A 20,273-nucleotide genomic window follows, 5' to 3' on the forward strand; every position below is an offset into this window, starting at 1 on the left:
ATTGGACATCTGGAGTTAACATCTGCATTAGGATACATTTGGGAGAGCTACCGCTGGAAATAAATAAAAATTGTTTATTTAATTCTCAATAGGATATAATTTCACCAATAAACTTTTTCTATAACAAAAAATTTTGCCTATTATGGACATATGCGTTTATTTATGGACATCTGGGCATATTTTTTATTAAAAGAAATACAAATTCCGACATTTTATGAACAGAAAACCCAACTCAGCTTGAAAGAAACGTACAAAATGTGTCACCAGAAATAAACTGAATGCTTTCATTATGTCATTTCCATAAAAGGACGAAAAAAACCGCTATTAAACTGATCAGCATTAAACTGAACAACTAATCAGATTGAAATCCCGGATAATAAAAGATTCAAAGCAAAAGAAAAAAAGAAGAAAGATTCAATAGAGAAATTCAACAGAAAAAGATGATTGAAGAAGAAAATATAAAAAGAAGAACACACTCTACTATTAAACAGATTGAAATATCAGATTCAAAACAGTAAAAATAGAAGAAAATTTCAACATTTTTTTTTTGTTTATCAGGATATCGTTACCAAAGGCAAATCATTTTGTATGTTTCCTCTTGGATCGGTTCATCCGATATATACGTACACTATGGGAGCTGGGGCTAGGTCCATTAAATCTCATGATTTATAAGATTTCTCTATTGTACCATTTATTTGCACAGTTTTCATATGCCCCGACAAGGCCGTACCCCGGATTTTTTTTTTTTTTTTGGGGGGGGGTACACAAAAAAAAACTCAAAAACGCATACAAAATTTGTTTATATCTGTTTTTGTTACGTATTTACGAGTCAAACAAACATTCGGGAGGGGGGGGGGTCAAACCCCCCAACCCCCCAGGACACGGCCTTGTGCACCGACTATTTTCTCTATTTTGATGAACTTACTCCTCTCCATTTGATTTCACGTATACACGGGGTTCAAGTCGTAAATTTAATTTAAGTAACTGTTCATCATAAGGTTACCATCATTTTTGGTAACCATTTCGGTACCGTTAATGAAGATATGGTTACCAAAGGGAAATGCATCATTTTGGTTACCTGTGAATTTGTGGGGAGAGATCAGCAACATCTGCAAGACCAATGGGCTCTTGGAGCAATTTCTTATATAGCACAAGTGGAAATGGCAAATTGATGATTGTGAAATTGTAAATTGCTAAGCCACAAAGAAGTCCTATAAAAGAATAGAATCATGGCAAACAATCACAGCAAAAAAAGCCACAAAGAAGTATTATGAAAGAATAAAATCGAATTACATTAAATTACTCGGGACAATGTAATGAAATGTGTTTCAACTGGTTCAGTCGAAATTTAAACAACCATTTATATCTTTAAAATAAGAAAAATTGGAAATTCACTTCTTAATGAGAAATTCCTCCACATGCGGTTTTGGTAGTTGTTGGCTCCAAATTAAGAAAAAAAAACGTGAGTGACAAATAACCAAAAATAAAAGAATAGAATCACGGCAAACAATCATAGAAAACAAAGCAATATTGTTTTATCCTATATTTTCGAACTATACTTACATTTTATGTATTTATGCAAAATTTTTTATGTTACATACATTTTTTGAATTACTTTTGCTCAGCTTTTAAACCATAAATATTTTTTTTGATATAAACGTATTGAATTTTTAAGATTTGTTTACCTTAATGTTTTTTATCATACATATCTTATGATTTTATTCCATTTTACGTTGATCATGCTTTCCGTAATTTTTATTATAGAAGAAAAGGCAGATGCTTTGAAAAGAAATAAATGTTGCCCCGATATTACTAGCTTCGGAATCCCATAATCACTTCTTCAAAACCAAATGACCAAGGGCAACCCAAATTTTGAGAGGAAAGACTACACAACACTCTCATATACCTATATACACTTGTAAGTAATCACAATCATTCAAAATAAACCAAACTAAAGGTTTTCAAAGATAACATCATTTATTTTTAAGGATTATATATATATATATATATATATATATATATATATATATATATATATATATATATATATATATATATATATATATATATATATATATATATATATATATATATATATATATACAGCGGTTGAAAAAGCAGATGTTTCAATTGAAAAACTGAAATGAATATTACATGAAACTGAAATGTCCGGGTTGAATTTTTCAAAACAAAACGCCTAAAAACAATTCGCCTTGGGGCAATTGTGCCCATACATATGCGTTCCCCACGAGCCCGGCCTGAGTTCATAGTCCTACTACTGTAGGATTATTCATGAGAATGCATTTTTTCCAAATGATAAAATTGGTGAAATTTTAAAGGAGAAAATAATCACCTAGTTTCGAAAATAAATCTTAACTGTTTTTTATTTTACAAGTTTATTTGTTCATTGTCAGTGTTTTTCAATGAATGTACATAATCATCTTGACAATATTGTTGAAGCCTTGCTCAGCCTTCCTCCAAACAGATTACAAGGTTATGGCCTACCTAAGATTCAACAGTCTTTGGTCTTACCTACAAGAAAATACATTGATTCGTGCTCAAAACCAAATTCGGAGAACCAAACACTACGTGTTTCTTCATGTTCTTTGAACATTCCATATTTTGGATCCAGAACTTCACGAAGGATTAAGATAAAAAACTCTTTCCGAACTCCGCCAAGATCTTCCGCTTCCTCTCCAGCAAAATTCACCTTTAACAAATAATAAACTTTAATTCTTTTCGATTAAACAATATTAAAACAATAAAATTCCTTCACGTAATAATCTGCGAATATGCAAGACCACAAAAAAAAACCATCACAAACAAAGATCGCGAATGCAGTTTTTTCAAGGCCGACAAAAATAGTCCGAAAAAAATAGAAAAAACGAATATTTTGGGAGGATTCAAAAAAATGATTTTTTTGGGAGGATAAAAAAAAACGACGCAGAAAGAAAACAGAAAAACAAATAAAAACCAAAATTCAAAGAATTGAAAAAACAACAACACAGAGATTGAACAAAAACAATGAACAAATAAAATACTAGATTAGCAGAATTAAAAATTTTAAGCCCAAAAAACTTATTTTCAAGAGCGAACCAGTCGCCAATATTTAAGAATAGCCAAAATCAATGCTATTTGCCCAATACTGAATAAGTGAAATGTTTCTTAATTTCTTCTTCGATCTCCGTTTCTCCAATTTTGTTTTGTATATGCAGGTCAGTGCTTTTTACGAAATTGACGTAAAAATATATTGTTCAGAGTTTATTTATGTCGGGTATTTCTATAAACATAGCAAGAACACCTTACAAAAAGAAGAGTGTTTCTCTAACGGGGTGGGGCTTTAAATAGCCTCTGTCCTATTACAGAGGAAATCGTTTTTGGTAAAAATCGTCATTTTTGTTTACTCTAACATAAGGGAGTGGGAGAAGGGGGGAGGGGTGGAGAGAACCCCTAAAACATCTAAAACAGTTACGTAAGTTGACACTCTCCAAATTCATCGCACAAAGTAAGCTTGTGATTTCAAATTAGGCCCAATGGTAACCGAAACTCTAAAAAGAAAGTAATTTTGATAACAATTAATACATCAGAAAAATTAGTTTTACATGCTGATTCTAAATATGTAAAATTCATTAATTTTAATGTTTCCCATCAAAAGCTACGAGCCTGAGAAAATTCAAGTGATTTTGGAAAAAGAGGGGAAACGCTCCCAAAAAGTTAAGCGATCTTAACATAAACCCCATCATTAGATCTAGCATATAGCCCTACTGCAGAGGTTTTAAGCTCCTCTCTGCAAAAATGTGGAATTTTGCCTTTTTGGCCAGAAGAAAGATCATGGATGAGTATTTATTATTATTAGTTGTTTTTTTTTTTTACCATGGGTGATTGTATCGAACCAATGATCCAGGAAGATTGGGAGAGGGCTCATTTGGACAAAATTAAAAGTTCTAGTGCACTTTTTAAGTGACCAAAAACATTGGAGGGCAACGAGCCCCCTCCCACGCCCGTTTCCCCCCAATGACATCCAACAAAAAGACAAAAAAAGAAATAAAAGCCTAAGAAGGAAGAAACAGTAAGTAGAAAATGGTTAAAAACACCAATACTTATCAAGAAGATCTATAAAAAATATTCTATCCCAACAGAACAGTTCAATCAATGAAATTTTCCCACATGAAATTAAATATTTTTTTTCGTTTCAAATCTCTTCAATTTTAGAAGGTTGGACTTGGGTAAAAGTTTCAACTTTGAAAAAAAAACATAGAAAAAAATAAAACAAACCGTTAGATTGGAAACTTCTCGGTTAGCATGGAATTTTTTTAAATTGTAAGTAAGGAGCGACCCGGCACAGTGGTAACCGAAACTCTAAAAAACAGAAATTTGATACCAATAGATGCATCAAAAGAATCAGATTTTAACGCTGATTTCAAATATATATGTTTCATCAAGTTTAGTCTTACCCATCAAAAGTTACGCGAGAAAATTTGCCTGAGAAAATTTGGCTAATTTTAGAATAAAGGGGGAAATCCCCCATAAAAAATATAGAACCTTAGTGAAAATCACACCATCATATTCGGCGTATCAGTGAACCCTACTGTAGAGCTTTCAAGCACCTATCTACAAAAATGTGGTAATTTGCATATTTTGCCAGAAAGATCACGGATGCGTGTTTATTTGTTGTTTTTGATGTTGTTTTTTTCCAGAGGTGATCGTATCGACCCAGTGGTCCTAGAATATCATGGGAGGGCTCATTGGAACAGAAATTAAAAGTTCTAGTTCCCTTTTCAAGAGACCAAAAATGGAGGGCAACTAGGTCCACTCCCACGCTCATTTTTTTCCCCAAAGTCACCCGATCAAAATTTTGAGATAGCCATTTTGTTCAGCATCGTCGAAAATATGATAACTATGTCTTTTAGGATGACTTAACCCCCCGAAGTCCCAGGGGGGAGGGCTGAAAGTTATGAACTTTTCCCAATGTTAACATAATGGTATTGGTTATTGGGAAGTATACAGACGTTTTCAGGGGGAATTTTTCTGGTAGGCTGGGAGAAGGTGGGTCGGGGGTTATATGGAAGGATCTTTCCATGAAGGAAGTTGTCATGGGGGAAGGGACAGTGCTATGAAGGGCGCGCAAGATTTCCCAGCATTATTAAAGAAAAAGATCAGAAATTAAATAAAAATTACAACGAAGTTTTCAACTGAAAGTAATGAAGCAACATCATAAACTTAAAACGAACAGAAAATATTACGCATATGATTGGGTTCACCCCCTAGTCAATACCGTGCTCTTTAAGCCAAAGATTTTTTAGTTCTTTCATAAGAGCTATTTATTCTAATTAACGGTCTTTGTGATTAAGAGGTCATTTTTAAAGAATTTTCGAACAAAATTCCAACTTTAACTTAAAGAGCAAGGTATTGACTAGGGGGCGTACCGCCTAATATACGTATTAAAAATCTATGAATATAGAAGTTCGTTACGTAATTTAGTTCGTAAGTTACGTATATTTATTACTAATAAAAACGTTCGTAAATAAACTTAAACAAGTTTCGAGAAAGCCATTTAACCAAATAAAAGTAAAATTAATATGCAAATTTTGTTTTAATTATTCATGTACGGTGAGGCAAAATCAAAACCTGCATTAATTCAAAAATGTTCAAACATTATTTAAAAAAAGAACAATTTTTTTAACTGAAAGTAAGGAATAGCGTTAAAACTTAAAACGAACAGAAATAATTCCGTATATGAAAGGGGCTGTCCCCTCCTCAACGCCCCGCTCTTTACGCTAAAGTGTGACTCTGTCTTAAAACTTTATTTTTTAAAACAATAAAATACTTTAGCGTAAAGAGCGAGGCGTTGAGGAGGGGACAGCCCCTTTCATATATCGGAATAAGTTCTGTTTGTTTTAAGTTTTAACGTCTTTCCTTGCTTTCAGTTAAAATAAATTGTTTTTTTTTGTTTAATTTATAATCAGAATCGCTAACACGGAAGTTTATTTTGTTTTTTATAATTTTGATTTTTGACTTATTCCCTTTGTGTTATTAAGTCAGCTACAGAGACTGCTAGCCCATTACGTCTAGTATTTAGCAAAAAAGACAAAGCCTAAAACAACAAAAAAAGAGAGAAAACACCCCATGAAAACCTGACTGAATCTGACTCCACATATTTTGAATACACATAAAAAAAAGACAAATTCAAAGAATTCAAGTAAAAATGCCTAGTAGGAGATTGGCTCAATTATTAATCAGTTCAAACAAACAGCAATCACATAGATTCTAAAGTAAACTTATAAGCAAAAAAAGAACCAAATATCTGCGAAAGAAGAAAAGTTAAATAAAAAGTGTTTTACCTTCAGGGGTTTCTTCAAATCTCTGGTCGTGGCTTCCATAAGCTGAGAAATGGTATCGCCAACAATATTCTCCCTTGATACGCTAAGCTGAGAAATGGTATCGCCAACAATATTCTCCCTTGATACGCTAGGATTCACAAACTGGATTTGATCGGCAATCTCTGGCGGTAAGAAAGGCAAAAGTGCGATGTTATCGCTTGAAGCTGATTGCATCTGAAATATAAAATAGTTTCAATACCGTACACAAAAAAATGTCCATAAGGACAACAGCAACCATCTAGCTCTTTCCATTACCTATAAAAAGCTAAACATTGGAATATCTATCGAAGGTGGATTTTGACATTCCTCCTTCTAAGCACATTTTTTGTGCATTATCATACTTATGAAAACCTTTTGACTCAAGAACTTTTGTTGCTTCTATTGGCTTAAAATTCCACATAGAAGAGCCAATTAACTATTAAACAGTTACGAGTTCCCTTTCTGATATATGCTTAAGGAATAAAATGACGAGATTACAAAAATAACATTAAAGAACGCTTTTTACCAAGGCAATATAGGAAAGTAACCTCACTTTTTTTCTCTTTGATATACTGATCGTTGCTTTTACACAAACTGACCACTTTAAATTGACCAATGAATACGGGGCTTTACACATTTATTTTATTTTAATTAGTCCTAAACGCTAAGACTAGAAAATTTGCCAAATAGTAAAAATCATGTTTCCCAACCCATCCAAGGTCTAATTAGCTTTTGGCACTGAATAATTTCTCGATTTGTTTTTAATATAGCAAAAAAAAAAAACATATAATTTCAAGAAAACAGTCCCTATTATTTGTTTTTAGAATTAAATATAGTAATCAAAAATCAATAGTGGTAGGATTTTAATTGATTTTAATGTCATATAGATGAGGTAAAACGCGAAGGGTTCCTACTGTCCTCAGCTTGGTGTACATCTAAGATTGCCGCTAGTTCTATCACGGTGAAATAAACCCGCCACGTCCCGTCTCTTTCTTTACACATAAGGCACAGCTCCACCAAATGTGGCTTCTACCCCCTAAAACAGACAATTTAAGAAACTGGACAATCCTCACTAAAATATTTCTCAAAGATCCTGTTAACCTTCAACTTACATTGCTCCAAAAATAAAAAAATTAAATACATTCAGGAAATAATGGTATAAATTTCTTGCAAAACAACGGGCTAAAAGTAAATTTTTCCCAGATAATTAAAAAAAAAGATTAGATAGTTCACAAATGACTTTTTTAAAGTCTGAAAAAAAGTCTAACAGTGTTTAATGGATATACTTGTTACTAAATAAATTGGAGGTAAGTTGGGTTATTATAGCCCTTAACCAACCAAAGCATGAAAAATATAGCTCCCTAACCGCTTTACGTTACACAGCTTACGAATAAATTAGCATAAAATGCTTAGAGATATAATTCCAAAATACAAAAGCTTTTGAAGCACAGCAAACAGGTGATTATTGAAGGGACATAGTTATTACTACCATACTGAGTCGACGCTTACGCCATAAAAGCAAATTGCCTCTAACCATACACAGGAAAAAAAAATCCGACAGGAAATGAGAAAATAAAAGAATCAAAGACTTGCAAAGTTTTCAAAAGATTGGTGTTGAAATTGTTGTCTACATGCTAGCTTTCGGATTTTCCGTTTCTCGTTCATTCTATTATCATAATATTGGCGGTAGTGAACAAATAGAAGAGTGAAGAGGGAGATTCGTCATATTATAACTACAAATCCAACACTAATGGAAATATTTAGCAAAAAGGATTGCTCTCATTTATTCAATACTCATAAGAACGGTTATGTATGGGAAAAAAATATTTAAGAAGTGATCAATACTTTTAAGGGTCACATCAATCAATTTATTAAGCAAGAAAATCTTTGAATGAAGTCTAAGCCTCAGACCTTTACTTTTTTGGTAGAACACACTTTACACCCATTTTCTTCATTTTTATCCTCAAGTGATAAAAATCAAGGTGAGGCCAGTTAGAAACACATTCAACTGAAACAATAGAAAGGATTCGACACACTGAAATTCAATTCATTCGAAAACGGACAGAACTCTGAACTTCAGCTTCCATGAATGAGACCTTAAAGGTTATTTATTATTATTAATTAAAAAAACTTTCCGAAAAATAAGGTTTTCAAAGAAAAGTAAAGGTCATTTTAAACTTAAGCTCAGCAGATAAAAATACCTGTTAAAATTCAAACTCAAAACGACCAGAAATTCCCATTAAAGAATAAATGAAACCCAAAACTAACAGAAATTAAATAAACAATCATAGTAAAAAACATATAACAAGTAATAGTATAAGTGAATAAATAGATCTTAAAGCGAGTAATGCTTGGACAGAATATGAAAATCAAGCTTAAAACCGAAAAAAAAATATTTTGCTATTGAAGTACAAATTGAACTTAAAACGAATAGAAATTAAATAAACAATCAATGCAAGTAAACATACAATAGATATTAATGTAAATGAATAAATAAATCTAAAAACAATTGGAATTTAAATTAAATATACAAATCAAGCTTGAAAAGAACAAAAATCACTACGAACAATAGTGTGGATATCGCCTCCTTCTCTCACTTCAAAAGTCTAAAACCTACTGCGTCATTGGCGCTTTACTGAATTTTTTTTTTTACAAATAGTTTCTTTTGTACTTAATATTGAAAATAAACATTAAAATTAGAGTAAAATTTTGAACTGATGAGCTTTCAGCAATTAATGTCATTATACGTCAGATATTAGTTTAATTTATTAGTTCTTTTAATATCATTATATATCAAATATTCAATTTAATGTTGTTTATACTTTCCAAGACTGTTCAAGACGCATATAGTTTTCAGTAAAGCGCCAATGACGCAGTAGGTTTTAGACTTTTACAGTGAGAGAAGGAAGCGATACGCAAACTCTTGTTTATAGTGATTTTTGTTCGTTTCAAGCTTGATTTGCATATTCAATTTAAGTTTCACTCGTTTTAAGATTTATTTATTAATTTAAATTAATATCTATTGTATGTTTGTTTGCATTGATTGTTTATTTAATTTCTATTCGTTTTAAGTTCAATTTGTACTTCATTAGAAAATATTTTTTTTTCGTTTTAAGCTTGATTTTCATATTCAGTCTAAGCCTTACTCGCTTTAAGATCTATTTATTCACTTATACTATTACTTGTTGTATGTTTTTTCCTATGATTGTTTATTTAATTTCTGTTCGTTTTGGGTTTCATTTATTCTTCAATAGTAATTCCTGGTCGTTTTTTTTTTTTATTTTAAAATTTATTTTTATATTCTGATCGTTAATTGCCTTTAATTTTATTTTACATAATTATTTTTCAGAAAATCTTGCAAAAAGCTTCAAGTTTGTAAAAATTCCTTATTTTAAAATCAAACTTAAAAAAAATCAAATCTTCATGAAAGTATCAAAACTGGGATCAAAGCAACAATAACAAAGTGAAAAAAGTTTGCCCACTTTGAAGTTTATACGACGATCCCTTCTATATGAAGTACCTCTGGAAAAAAAATAAACGGAGTCTGGGGGAGGCTAGTTGCCCTCCGATCACTTTTTATTCTGAAAAAGTGAATTACAACTTTCAATTTCCAATCAAATGAGCCCTCTATGAATTTTATACGAGCATCCCTTCCGTAACAACAATATATGCCCCCAGGGCACAACTTACAACGCCTACCCCCAGGCCCTGGAGGGGGGCTGCGTCGACACCAGAGTTTTTGTTATCTGAACTTTGAACTATTTTTAAAAAAATGTTTATCTCAAAATTTTTATCTGATGCATTTACGGCGTGGTGGGGGTGGGGTGTCTAGTTGCCCTCCGATCTCTTTTGACTCTTAAAAAGTGAACAAGAACTTTCAATTTCCAATCAAATGAACCCTCTCCGAAGTTTATACGAGCATCATTTCCATAAAAACCATATATCCCCTAAGAGCATTACTTAAAACACACGTCTCCGGTCCCTGGGGGGTTGCGTCAACGAAGGAGTTTTTCATATCTGACCTTTGAACTATTTTTAATGAAATGGCTATTTTAAATTTTTTTTCGGATAGGCTTGGGGAAAAAAGGTGTGTGTGTGTGGGGGGGGGGGGGCAAGTCACCCTCGGACATCTTTTGACTCTTAAAAAGTTAACTAGAACTTTCAATTTCCAATCAAATGAGCTCTCTCTGAAGTTTGTACGAGCATCCCTATCAGAAGAACCATATACGCCCCCAGGACAACACTTACAACATCTACCGCCCGGGCCCAGGGGGGTTGTGTTGACACCGGAGTTTTTGTCATCTAATTTTTGAAATTAAAAAAAAAAAACTGGCTATCTCAAAATTTGTCCCGGATGGGTTTGGGGAAAAAGGGGGTGGGGGAGGGCTAGTTGCCCTTAAATCTATTGACTCTTAAAAAGTGAACTAGAACTTCCGATTTTCAATAAATCGAGCCATCTATGAAGTTTGTACGAGCGTCCCTTTCATAAGAAACATACATGCCTTTAGGGCATAACTTAGAACGCCCTCGTGGGTTTTATTGACACCGGAGTTTTTCTTATCTGACCTTTGAACTATTTTTTTTTAAACAAAACGTCTTTAAAATTTTCACCCGATGGGTTTGGAAAAAAAAGGCGTAGGGAGGGGTGGCTTGTTGCCCTCGGATCTCTTTTGATTATTAAAAAGTGAACTCGAACTTTCAATTTCCAATCAAATGAGCCCTCTCTGAAGTTTATATGAGCATCCCTTTCATAAAACCATATATAAGCCAGGGCATAGCTTACAGCGCCTCCCCCCGGGCCGGAGGGGGTTGTGTCGACACCTGAGTTTTTGTTATCTGACTTTTAAAAATTTTTAACTTAAGGCCTATCACAAAATTTTAAGCGGCCGCATGAGGAACAACGGGGCGTAGGCGGGAGGGGGGGGCTAGTTGCCCTCAAATCTTTTTTGACTCTCAAAACCTGAGTTAGAACTTTCAATTTCCAATCAAACGCGCCCCCTCTGAAGTTTTTACCACCATCCCTTCCATAAGAACCATATATTTCCCCAGGGCACAACTTACAACGCCTGCCCTCGGGCCCTGGGGGGCTGGGTCGACCCCGGAGTTTTCGTTATATGGTCTTTGAACCATTTTTTAAAAAAGGCTATGTCAAAGTTCTTATCAGACGGGTTTGAGAAAAAAGGGCGAGAAGGAGGGAGGGGGGGTAGGTGCCCTCCAATCTCTTTTGACTCTTAAAAAGTGAACTAGAACATAGAATTTCCAATCAAATGCACACTCTTTGAACTTAATCAGAGAATCCATTCCATAAGACCCATATATGCCCCCAGGGCAGAGCTTGAAGAACCTACCCCCGGGCCCTGGGGGGTTGTGTCGACACCGGAGTTTTTGCTATCTTATGTTTGAAGTATTTATAACAAAATAGTTATCTCAAAATTATTATTGGATGCATTTGGGAGAAAAAGGCCATGGGAGGGGGCTGGTTACCCTCCGATCTCTTTTGACTCTTAAAAAGTGAACTAGGACTTTTAATGTCCAATCACATGAACCCCCTCTGAAGTTTATACGAGCATTCCTTCCATAAGAACCATATATGCCCCCAGGGCATAACTTATAAACCTTGCCCTGAAGACTGTGGGGGGAGTGTCCTCCTCAGAGATATAATTTCCAGAATTTTCAACTACGTTGAACAAAATGGCTATCTCAAAATTTTGAGTGGATGTGTTTGGGGAAATGGTGGGCGTGGAAGGGGTGTTAGTTGCCTTCCAATCACTTTCGACTATTAAAAAGGCCACTACCCATTTCAATTTCCAATCGAATGAGCCCTTTTTGAAGTTTCTACGACAAAGTTTTCAATAAAAACCTTATTATGTCCCCAGGGCATAACTTAAAACTCTTGCCCTAAGCGCTGGGGGGGGGGGGGGGGAAGGGGGTTCATCCTCAAAGACCTAATTTCCGGAATTTTCAACTACGTTGAACAAAATGGCTATATCAAAATTTTGATTGGATGTGCTTGGGAAAAGGTGGGGGTGAAAGGGGGGTTAGTTGCCCTCCAATCCCTTTTGACTATTATAAAGGGCAATAGACCTTTGAATTTCCAATCGAAGGAACCCTTTTTGAAGATTCTACGACAAAGAGTTCAATAAAAACCTTATATGACCCCAGGGCTATGCTTACAGCCCTTGCCCCGAGGGCTGTGGGGGGAGTGTCCTCCTCAAAACCTAATTTTATCTGGAAATCAACTACCTAGAACAAAATAGACTATCTCAAAATTTTGATTCGACGTGTCTGAGGAAATGGTGGGCGTGGAAGGGGTGTTAGTTGCCTTCCAATCACTTTTGACCCTTAAAAAGGGCACTAGAACTCTCGACTTACAATCAAATGAGCCCCCTTTAAATTTTTTACGACGACCCCTTTGATATGAAGTATCTCTAAAAAAAAAAAATAAAACATTGGAGCCGTATGGCCTTTACTATAGGCAACGCTATAGCGTTGCCTCTGATATGGGATAAGAATGCCAAGCACAAAACCAAAATTCTAGGAATACAAACATCTTAGGAACCACAGTATGCAAACGCATAATTCAATCCTTGGGTAAGTGTCACCAAATAACAGACCATAGCTTTCAATAAAAATGTAAAAAATACAAATTCAGAAAACAAGCCATTATAGGAGGGGGCTATTATAAAAGGGGATATGCAAAAAGGCATATTTTTGTAGTTAAATATCTTCACGTAGTATATATATTATATTAACGCTGAATCTCAAACACACAGAGAAATAACAAGAAAAAAACACGAGAAAAAAAAAACTGGGTACCAGCTAATACAGGATAAAAGCTTTCGATCAAACATGCTAGAACATTTCCAAAGAGCTTTTAATATGCTTTTGTTTTTGTATGCCAAACGCCAAACGAGTGACATTTCAAGCCAATGAGGTGACACTCTGGCTGACATTTAAACTCTCAGCAATTTGTTAAGGGGCATCCATCCAGTTGGATACAGACAGACCAATAATTCATATGGTTGGATAGGTTCCCTATTTTTCATATTTACAAAAAAAAAGAAAAAAAAAGAAAGGAGAATTAGAAAAGCAGTCACTATTGTGTTTTAATTTAGTAAAAACTACAGATTTAACTGAATTAATTTAGAAATCAAGAGTTCACAGTAAGCCTAGATCTATTTGAATAATAGTTTTCCGTGAGATATTCTCCACATTAAGATATTTACCGTAGTCAAGCTAGAAAGTAACCTACACAGCTTAAACTATTCGAGAAGATCTAAATTTGACACATTTAACATATTGAAACTGAAGATAAAGTCATAGTTAGCTCTCTCACAAAGCTTAACTTGTTCTAACATAAATCATAAGTTAAAGTTACCTGCAAAGCTTGATCTGTTTGAAGAAGAACCGTCTTCGCCATGGCATCAAACAAGAATGGATAATTGCAGAAAAAAAATCCAGGGACAGGAGAGTCCTTCACTAAGGTGCTCCATTGCATATAGTCTTTAGGTATGTGAACTTTCTCTGTGAGCTCAGGGATGTAGAACTTTTCACATCCTATTTGCTTCGTACGCTTTTGATTGATGGCATAGAATTTTCTAAGAACTTCAAGAGATAAACGTAAATTCTCATCACGACATGGTGCCTATAAAAAAGAAAAGTATCCTTAGTTTTACGATACAAAAAAATGAGAAAAGGGAGACAAAACTGCGAAGCCCAGTAGTTTTTCAGATCCTGAGTGTGAGACGAAAGATGCGCCATACTAAAGGAATATATCGATGACAGTTTAGGTTAGCTAAATGCTTGGAATAGTTTTAATAATCTGTTATGGTCAATCTCCTTTTTTTACTGTTTTCCAGGCATAGAAGTCTACCAAAGATATAACCAATGAGAGGGAGAAACATACGGATGACAGGAATTTTCCTTCAAAATTTCAGGTTAGGTACAGCACCATTGATAAAACCCCATCTGATGGGTTGTTATTTATCTTTGTTTTTTTAGGCATTGGCATGCCTAAAAGCTATATTCGAACAAATCGTCTTTTGATTTCAGTATAAATTCTTTAAAAATAAACAATTACTCTTTTTATTTGCGAAATCGATGTCTGTCCTGCTATCAAGTAAAGAACGATGTTGGCACAATATATTTTTCTTTTTAGTCAAGGGCACTTCGTATCGAAGGAGTTGTCGTAGAAACTTCGAAAAGGGCTCAGTCGATTGGAAATTGGAAGGGCTTGTGCCTTTTTAATAGCCGAAAGTGGTTGCAAGGCAACTAACACCCCTTCCACGCCCACCATTTCCCCAAACACATCCAATCAAAATTTTGAGACAGCCATTTTGTTCAACGTAGCTTAAAGATCTAGAATTTATTTCTTTGAGGAGGACACTTCCCCCACAGCCCTCAGGGAAAGGGTTGTAAGTTATACCCTGGGGGCATATAAAGTTTTTATAGAAAGCGTTGTCGTAGAAACTTCAGAAAGGGTTCATTCGATCGAAAATTGAAATGGCTAGTGACCTTTTCAATAGTCGAAAGTGATCGGAGGGCAACTAACCCCCCTCTCACGCCCACCACTTCCCAGAACTCATCCAATCAAAATTTTGAGATATCCATTTTGTTCAACAGAGTTGAAAGTTCTGGAAATTAAGTGATTGAGGATGATAACCCGCTCAGAGCCCTCAGACAAGGGGTGTAAGTTAAGCCCTGGGGGCACATATTGTTTTCATAATAATAATAATCTAATGAAAAAATGTAGGCCAGAGCCTCTTATAAAACAGGAAAAAGACAATACCAAAATTTAGATAACTCTTCTGAAGTTATTGAAGTCGTACATACGACTCTCGTGACACTTTACAGAAAGCGTTGTTGAAGGAAACTCAAAAAGAGCTCATTTAATTGGAAATTGAAAGGGCTAGTGCCCTTTTAATCGTCGAAAGTGATTGGAGAGCAAATAACCCCCCTCTCACGCCCACCATTTCCCCAATCACATCCAAACAAAATTTTGAGATAGCCATTTTGTTCAACGTAGTTGAAATTTTTGGAATTATGTCTGAGGATGACAAACATCCCAAACTCCTCAGGAAAAGGGTTGTAAGTTATGCCCTGGGGGCATATAAGGTTTTTTATAGAAAGTTTTGTCGTAGAAACTTCAAAAAGGGCTCATTTGATTGGAAATTGAAAGGGCTAGGGCTCTTTTAATAATCAGAAGAGATTGAAAGGCAACTAACCCCCCTCTATTAGGAGATAGCCATTTTGTTCAATACGTAGTTGAAAGTTCTGGAAATTATGTCTTTGAGGACGACAACCCCCCACCCCTCGGGGAAAGGGTTGCAAGTTATGCCTTGGGGTCATATAAGGTTTTTATAGATGGCGTTGTCGTAAGAGCTTCAAAAAGGGCTCACTCAATTGGAAATTGAAAGGGCTAGTGCCCTTTTTAAAAGCCGAAAGTGATGGGAGGGCAACTATCCCCCCTCTCACGCCCATCATTTCTCCAAACACATCCAATCAAAGTTTTGGAGATAGCAATTTATTTCAACGTAGTTGAATGTTCTGGAAATTATGTCTTTGAGGATGACAACCCCCCACAGCACTCAGGGCAAGGGTTGTAAGTTATGCCCTGAGGGCATATAAGGTTTTTTATAGAAACAGTTATCGTAGAAACTTCAATAAGGGCTCATTCCATGGGAACTTGAAAGGGCTAGTGCCCTTTGTAACAGCAGAAAGTTATTGGAGGGCAACAAACCCCCCTCTTACGCCACTATTTCCTCAAACACATCAAATAAAAATTTTGAGATAGCCATGTTGTTCAACGTAGTTTAAAGTTCTTGAAATTGGGTCTTTGAGAATAACCCCCCCTCCCCCAGAAACCCACAGGGCAAGGGTTGCAAGCTTTGCCCTGGGGGCATATATGGTTTTTTATAGAAAATGTTGTCGTAGAAACTTCAAAAAGGGCTCAGTGGATTGGAAATTGAAAGGGCTAGTGCCCTTTTTAAAAGTCGAGAGTGATTGGAAGACAACTAACCCCCCTCTCATGCCCATCATTTCCCCAAACACATCCAATCAAAGTTTTGAGATAGCAATTTTTTCAACGGTGTTGAATGTTCTGGAAATTATGTCTTTGAGGATGAAAACCCGCCACAGCAATCAGGACAAGGGTGGTAAGTTATTCCCTGGGGGCGCATATAAGATTTTTATAGGAACAGTTATCGTAGAAACTTCAATAAGGGCTCATTCGATGGGAAATTGAAAGGGCTAGTGCCCTTTGTAATAGCAGAAAGTGATTGGAGGGCAACACACCCCCCTCATACGCCACTATTTCCCCAAACACATCAAATCAAAATTTTGAGATAGCCATGTTGTTCACCGTAGTTTAAAGTTCTTGAAATTAGGTCTTTGAGAATAACACCCCCCCCCACAACCCACAGGGCAAGAGTTGCAAGCTTTGCCCTGGGGACATATAAGGTTTTTTTATAGAAAATGTTGTCGTAGAAACTTCAAAAAGGGCTCATTCAAATGGAAGTTGAAAGGACTAGTGCCCTTTTTATTAGTCGAAAGTAATTGGAGGGCAATTAACCCCCCTCTCTTGCCCACCATTTTCCAAAAGACATTCAATCAAAATTTGAGATAGCCATTTTGTTCAACGTAGTTGAAAGGTCCGGAAATTATGTCTTTGAGGATGACAAACCCCCCACAGCCCTCAGGACAAAGGTTGTAAGTTATTGCCCATGGAGCATATAAGCTTTTTATAGAAAGCGCTGTCGTAGAAACTTCAAAAAGGGCTCATTCGATTGGAAATTGGAACGGCTTGTGCCCTTTTTAATAGCCGAAAGTGATTGGAAGGCAACTAACACTCCTCCCACGCCCATCATTTCCCCAAACACTTCCAATCAACATTTTGATATAGCCATTTTTCACAGCCCTCAGGGCTAAGATTGTAAGTTATGCCCTGGGGGAATACAAGGTTTTTGTAGAAAGCGTTGTCGTAAGAACTTCAAAAAGGGCTCAATCAATTGGAAATTGAAAGGGCTAGTTCCCTTTTTAAAAGTCGAAAGTGCTTGGAGCACAACTAACCCCCCTCTCATGCCCATCATTTCCTCAAACACATCCAATCAAAGTTTTGAGATAGCAATTTTTTCAGCGTAGTTTGAATGTTCTGGAAATTATGCCGTTGGGGATGACAACCCCCCCCCCTCCAGCAATCAGGACAAGGGTGGTAAGTTATTCCCTGGGGGCGCATATAAGGTTTTTATAGAAACGGTTATCGTAGAAACTTCAATAAGGGCTCATTCGATGGGAAATTGAAAGGGCTAGTGCCCTTTTTAACGGCAGAAAGTTATTGGAGGGCAAAAAAACCCCTCATACGCCACTATTTCCTCAAACACATCAAATAACAATTTTGAGATAGCCCTGTTGTTCACCGTAGTTTAAAGTTTTTGAAATTGGGTCTTTGAGAATAACACCCCCCCCCACAACCCACAGTGCAAGAGTCGCAAGCTTTGCCCTGGGGACATATAAGGTTTTTTTATAGAAAATGTTGTCGTAGAAAATTCAGAAAGGGGTCATTCGATTGGAAATTGAAAGGAGTAGTGCCCTTTTTAATAGTCGAAAGTAATTGGAGGGCAATTAACCACCCTCTCACGCCCACCATTTCCCAGAACAATCAAAACTTGAGAAAGCCATTTTGTTCAACGTAGTTGAAAGTCCGGAAATTATGTCTTTGAGGATGACAAACCCCCCACAGCCCTCAGGACAAAGGTTGTAAGTTATGCCCTGGAGTCATATAAGGTTTTTATAGAAAGCGTTGTCGTAGAAACTTCAAAAAGGGATCATTCAATTCGAAATTGGAACGGCTTGTGCCCTTTTTAATAGCCGAAAGTGATTGGAAGGCAACTAACACTCCTCCCACGCCCATCATTTCCCCAAACACTTCCAATCAACATTTTGTTACACCCATTTTTCACAGCCCTCAGGGCTGAGATTGTAAGTTATGCCCTGGGAGAATATAAGGTTTTTGTAGAAAGCGTTGTCGTAAAAACCTCAAAAGGGACTCATTCGATTGGAAATTCAGAATTCTATTGCCCTTTTTAACAATCGAAAATAATCGGAAGGAGAATCACCCCCCCCCCAACCAACGCCCATCATTTCCCCAAACATTTCGCACCAACATTTTGATATGGTCATCTTGTTGAGTATAACAAAACCCCCCAGCCCTCAGGGCAAGGGTTGTATGCTCTGGGTGCATATAGTTTTTTTTATAGAAAGCATGGTCATATAAGCTTCGGAAGGGGCTCATAGGATGGGTAATTAGACGCTCTCGAGCTCTTTTTAATAGTCAATGTGATCGGAGGGCAGCTACCCCCCCCCACACACACACAAAACACACGTCGTATTGTTCCGAAATGCATCTAATAAAAATTTAAAATTGTCTAAATATCATATAACCAGGCTTTTGGGGTTGAAACAAACCCCAGAAATTAGGGACAAGGGTTGTAAGTTATGCCAATGGGGTATTTAAGGTTTTTATGGAAGGGATGGTTTCTTAACTTTAGAAGAGGCTCAGTCTTTTTTCCCTGAAAAAGACTTTTTTCCTGTCAGTATAAAACGAACAGAAATTAATTAAAACACTTCCACAAAATTAGTTTTTCAAAAAAAAGTAAAGAACTCCATTAAACCAAAAATGAACAAAATAGAATCAAATAATCTACCAAGATTACAACTACCACAAACCAATATCAATAAATAAACGAAACCCAAAACAAACAGAAATTAAAATAAATAACTGAGTCAAACTCAAAACGAGCAGAAAATAATTTGATTAGGGTTCTAGACCCATATGCTTTCTAGAAAGTCAAAATATAATCTGTACTTTACGGGGAAAATTCATTAAAATGTTTTCATTTTTATAAATTTAAGAAATCAAGAATTAGTTCAGATTTTAAGGAATAATTATCAGCATATGTAAATTAAACTGACAATGCACATTTTTTTCAGTTAATTCATTTGTATTTTTTTCAGTAAAGTACAAATTATATTCTGGGTTTTAGAAAGCATAGGATTTAGAACCCTACTCAGATTAATTTCTGCTCGTTCAGAGTTTGACTCTGTTATTTATTTTAATTTCTGTTTGTTTTGGGTTTCATTTATTTATTGATATTGATTTATGGTAGTTGTATGCTTGGTAGATTATTTGATTCTTTTTTTGTTCATTTTTGGTTAAATGGAGTTCTTTACTTTTTTTGAAAAGCTTAGTTTGTGTAAATTTTTTTTTTAATTCATAACTAAAACCATGCATAACTAAACAATTGTAAAAGCTTAGTTTGTATAAAAAATTTTTTTTTAATTCATAACAAAAACCATGCATAACTAAACAATTGTAAGAAGTCGTGGATACAGTTAACCATGCTGTAGTCCAGGAAGTGTGTGAAAAAAAGGGCCTAACCGGAATCAGACTGCAAAAGAAATGATCCTTTGACTACCCAACTCAGAAAAATGCGCTGATTTCAAATATACGAAGTTTTTTCCTCTAGGTGTTTGACAAATATGTTTTTTTCGGTTGATTTTGAGGGGGGGGGGTGTGTGAAATTTGTGTGTGAGGCGTACTACGATAAAATTGATGTCTAGAATAGGGTAATAGTTCACGGTGATTACGAAAATAATTTTTATTTGAAGATAAAATTAAAACTTGAGGTTGCCGTTGATTTTTAAAGAGTCACGTTTCCATATAAAGGCGTACAACAACAAAATTAATGTCTAGACTAGTGTATAATATCAAGGTGATTATGGAAATTACCTTTATTGGAATGCAAACTAAAAATTAGGTTTTTCGAGGAAGTTCACCCAAGCAGAGCGTGCGGGGAACTGGGATCTTCACCTTACGGTAGTTGAAGATATATTGCTGTATTTCGCAGCGTCCAACCA

General features: G+C 35.5%; 1 protein-coding gene across 1 annotated transcript in view; it reads right to left on the reverse strand.

The window, feature by feature from the left end:
• The window catches only part of LOC148952655 (putative E3 ubiquitin-protein ligase HERC4), a 132,829-nt gene that overhangs the window by 14,541 nt on the left and 98,015 nt on the right, over positions 1-20,273 (reverse strand). The window contains 4 exon segments of the mRNA XM_089089250.1: positions 1,079-1,211; positions 2,533-2,710; positions 6,342-6,554; positions 13,738-14,004. Of these exon segments, the coding sequence (XP_088945376.1) occupies positions 1,079-1,211; positions 2,533-2,710; positions 6,342-6,554; positions 13,738-14,004 (791 nt within the window).

The sequence above is a fragment of the Artemia sp. Qi Xiang Cuo genome, chromosome 5 (genome assembly GCF_049724085.1).
Source record: "Artemia sp. Qi Xiang Cuo chromosome 5, ASM4972408v1, whole genome shotgun sequence".
Taxonomy (NCBI): Eukaryota; Metazoa; Arthropoda; class Branchiopoda; order Anostraca; family Artemiidae; genus Artemia; species Artemia sp. Qi Xiang Cuo.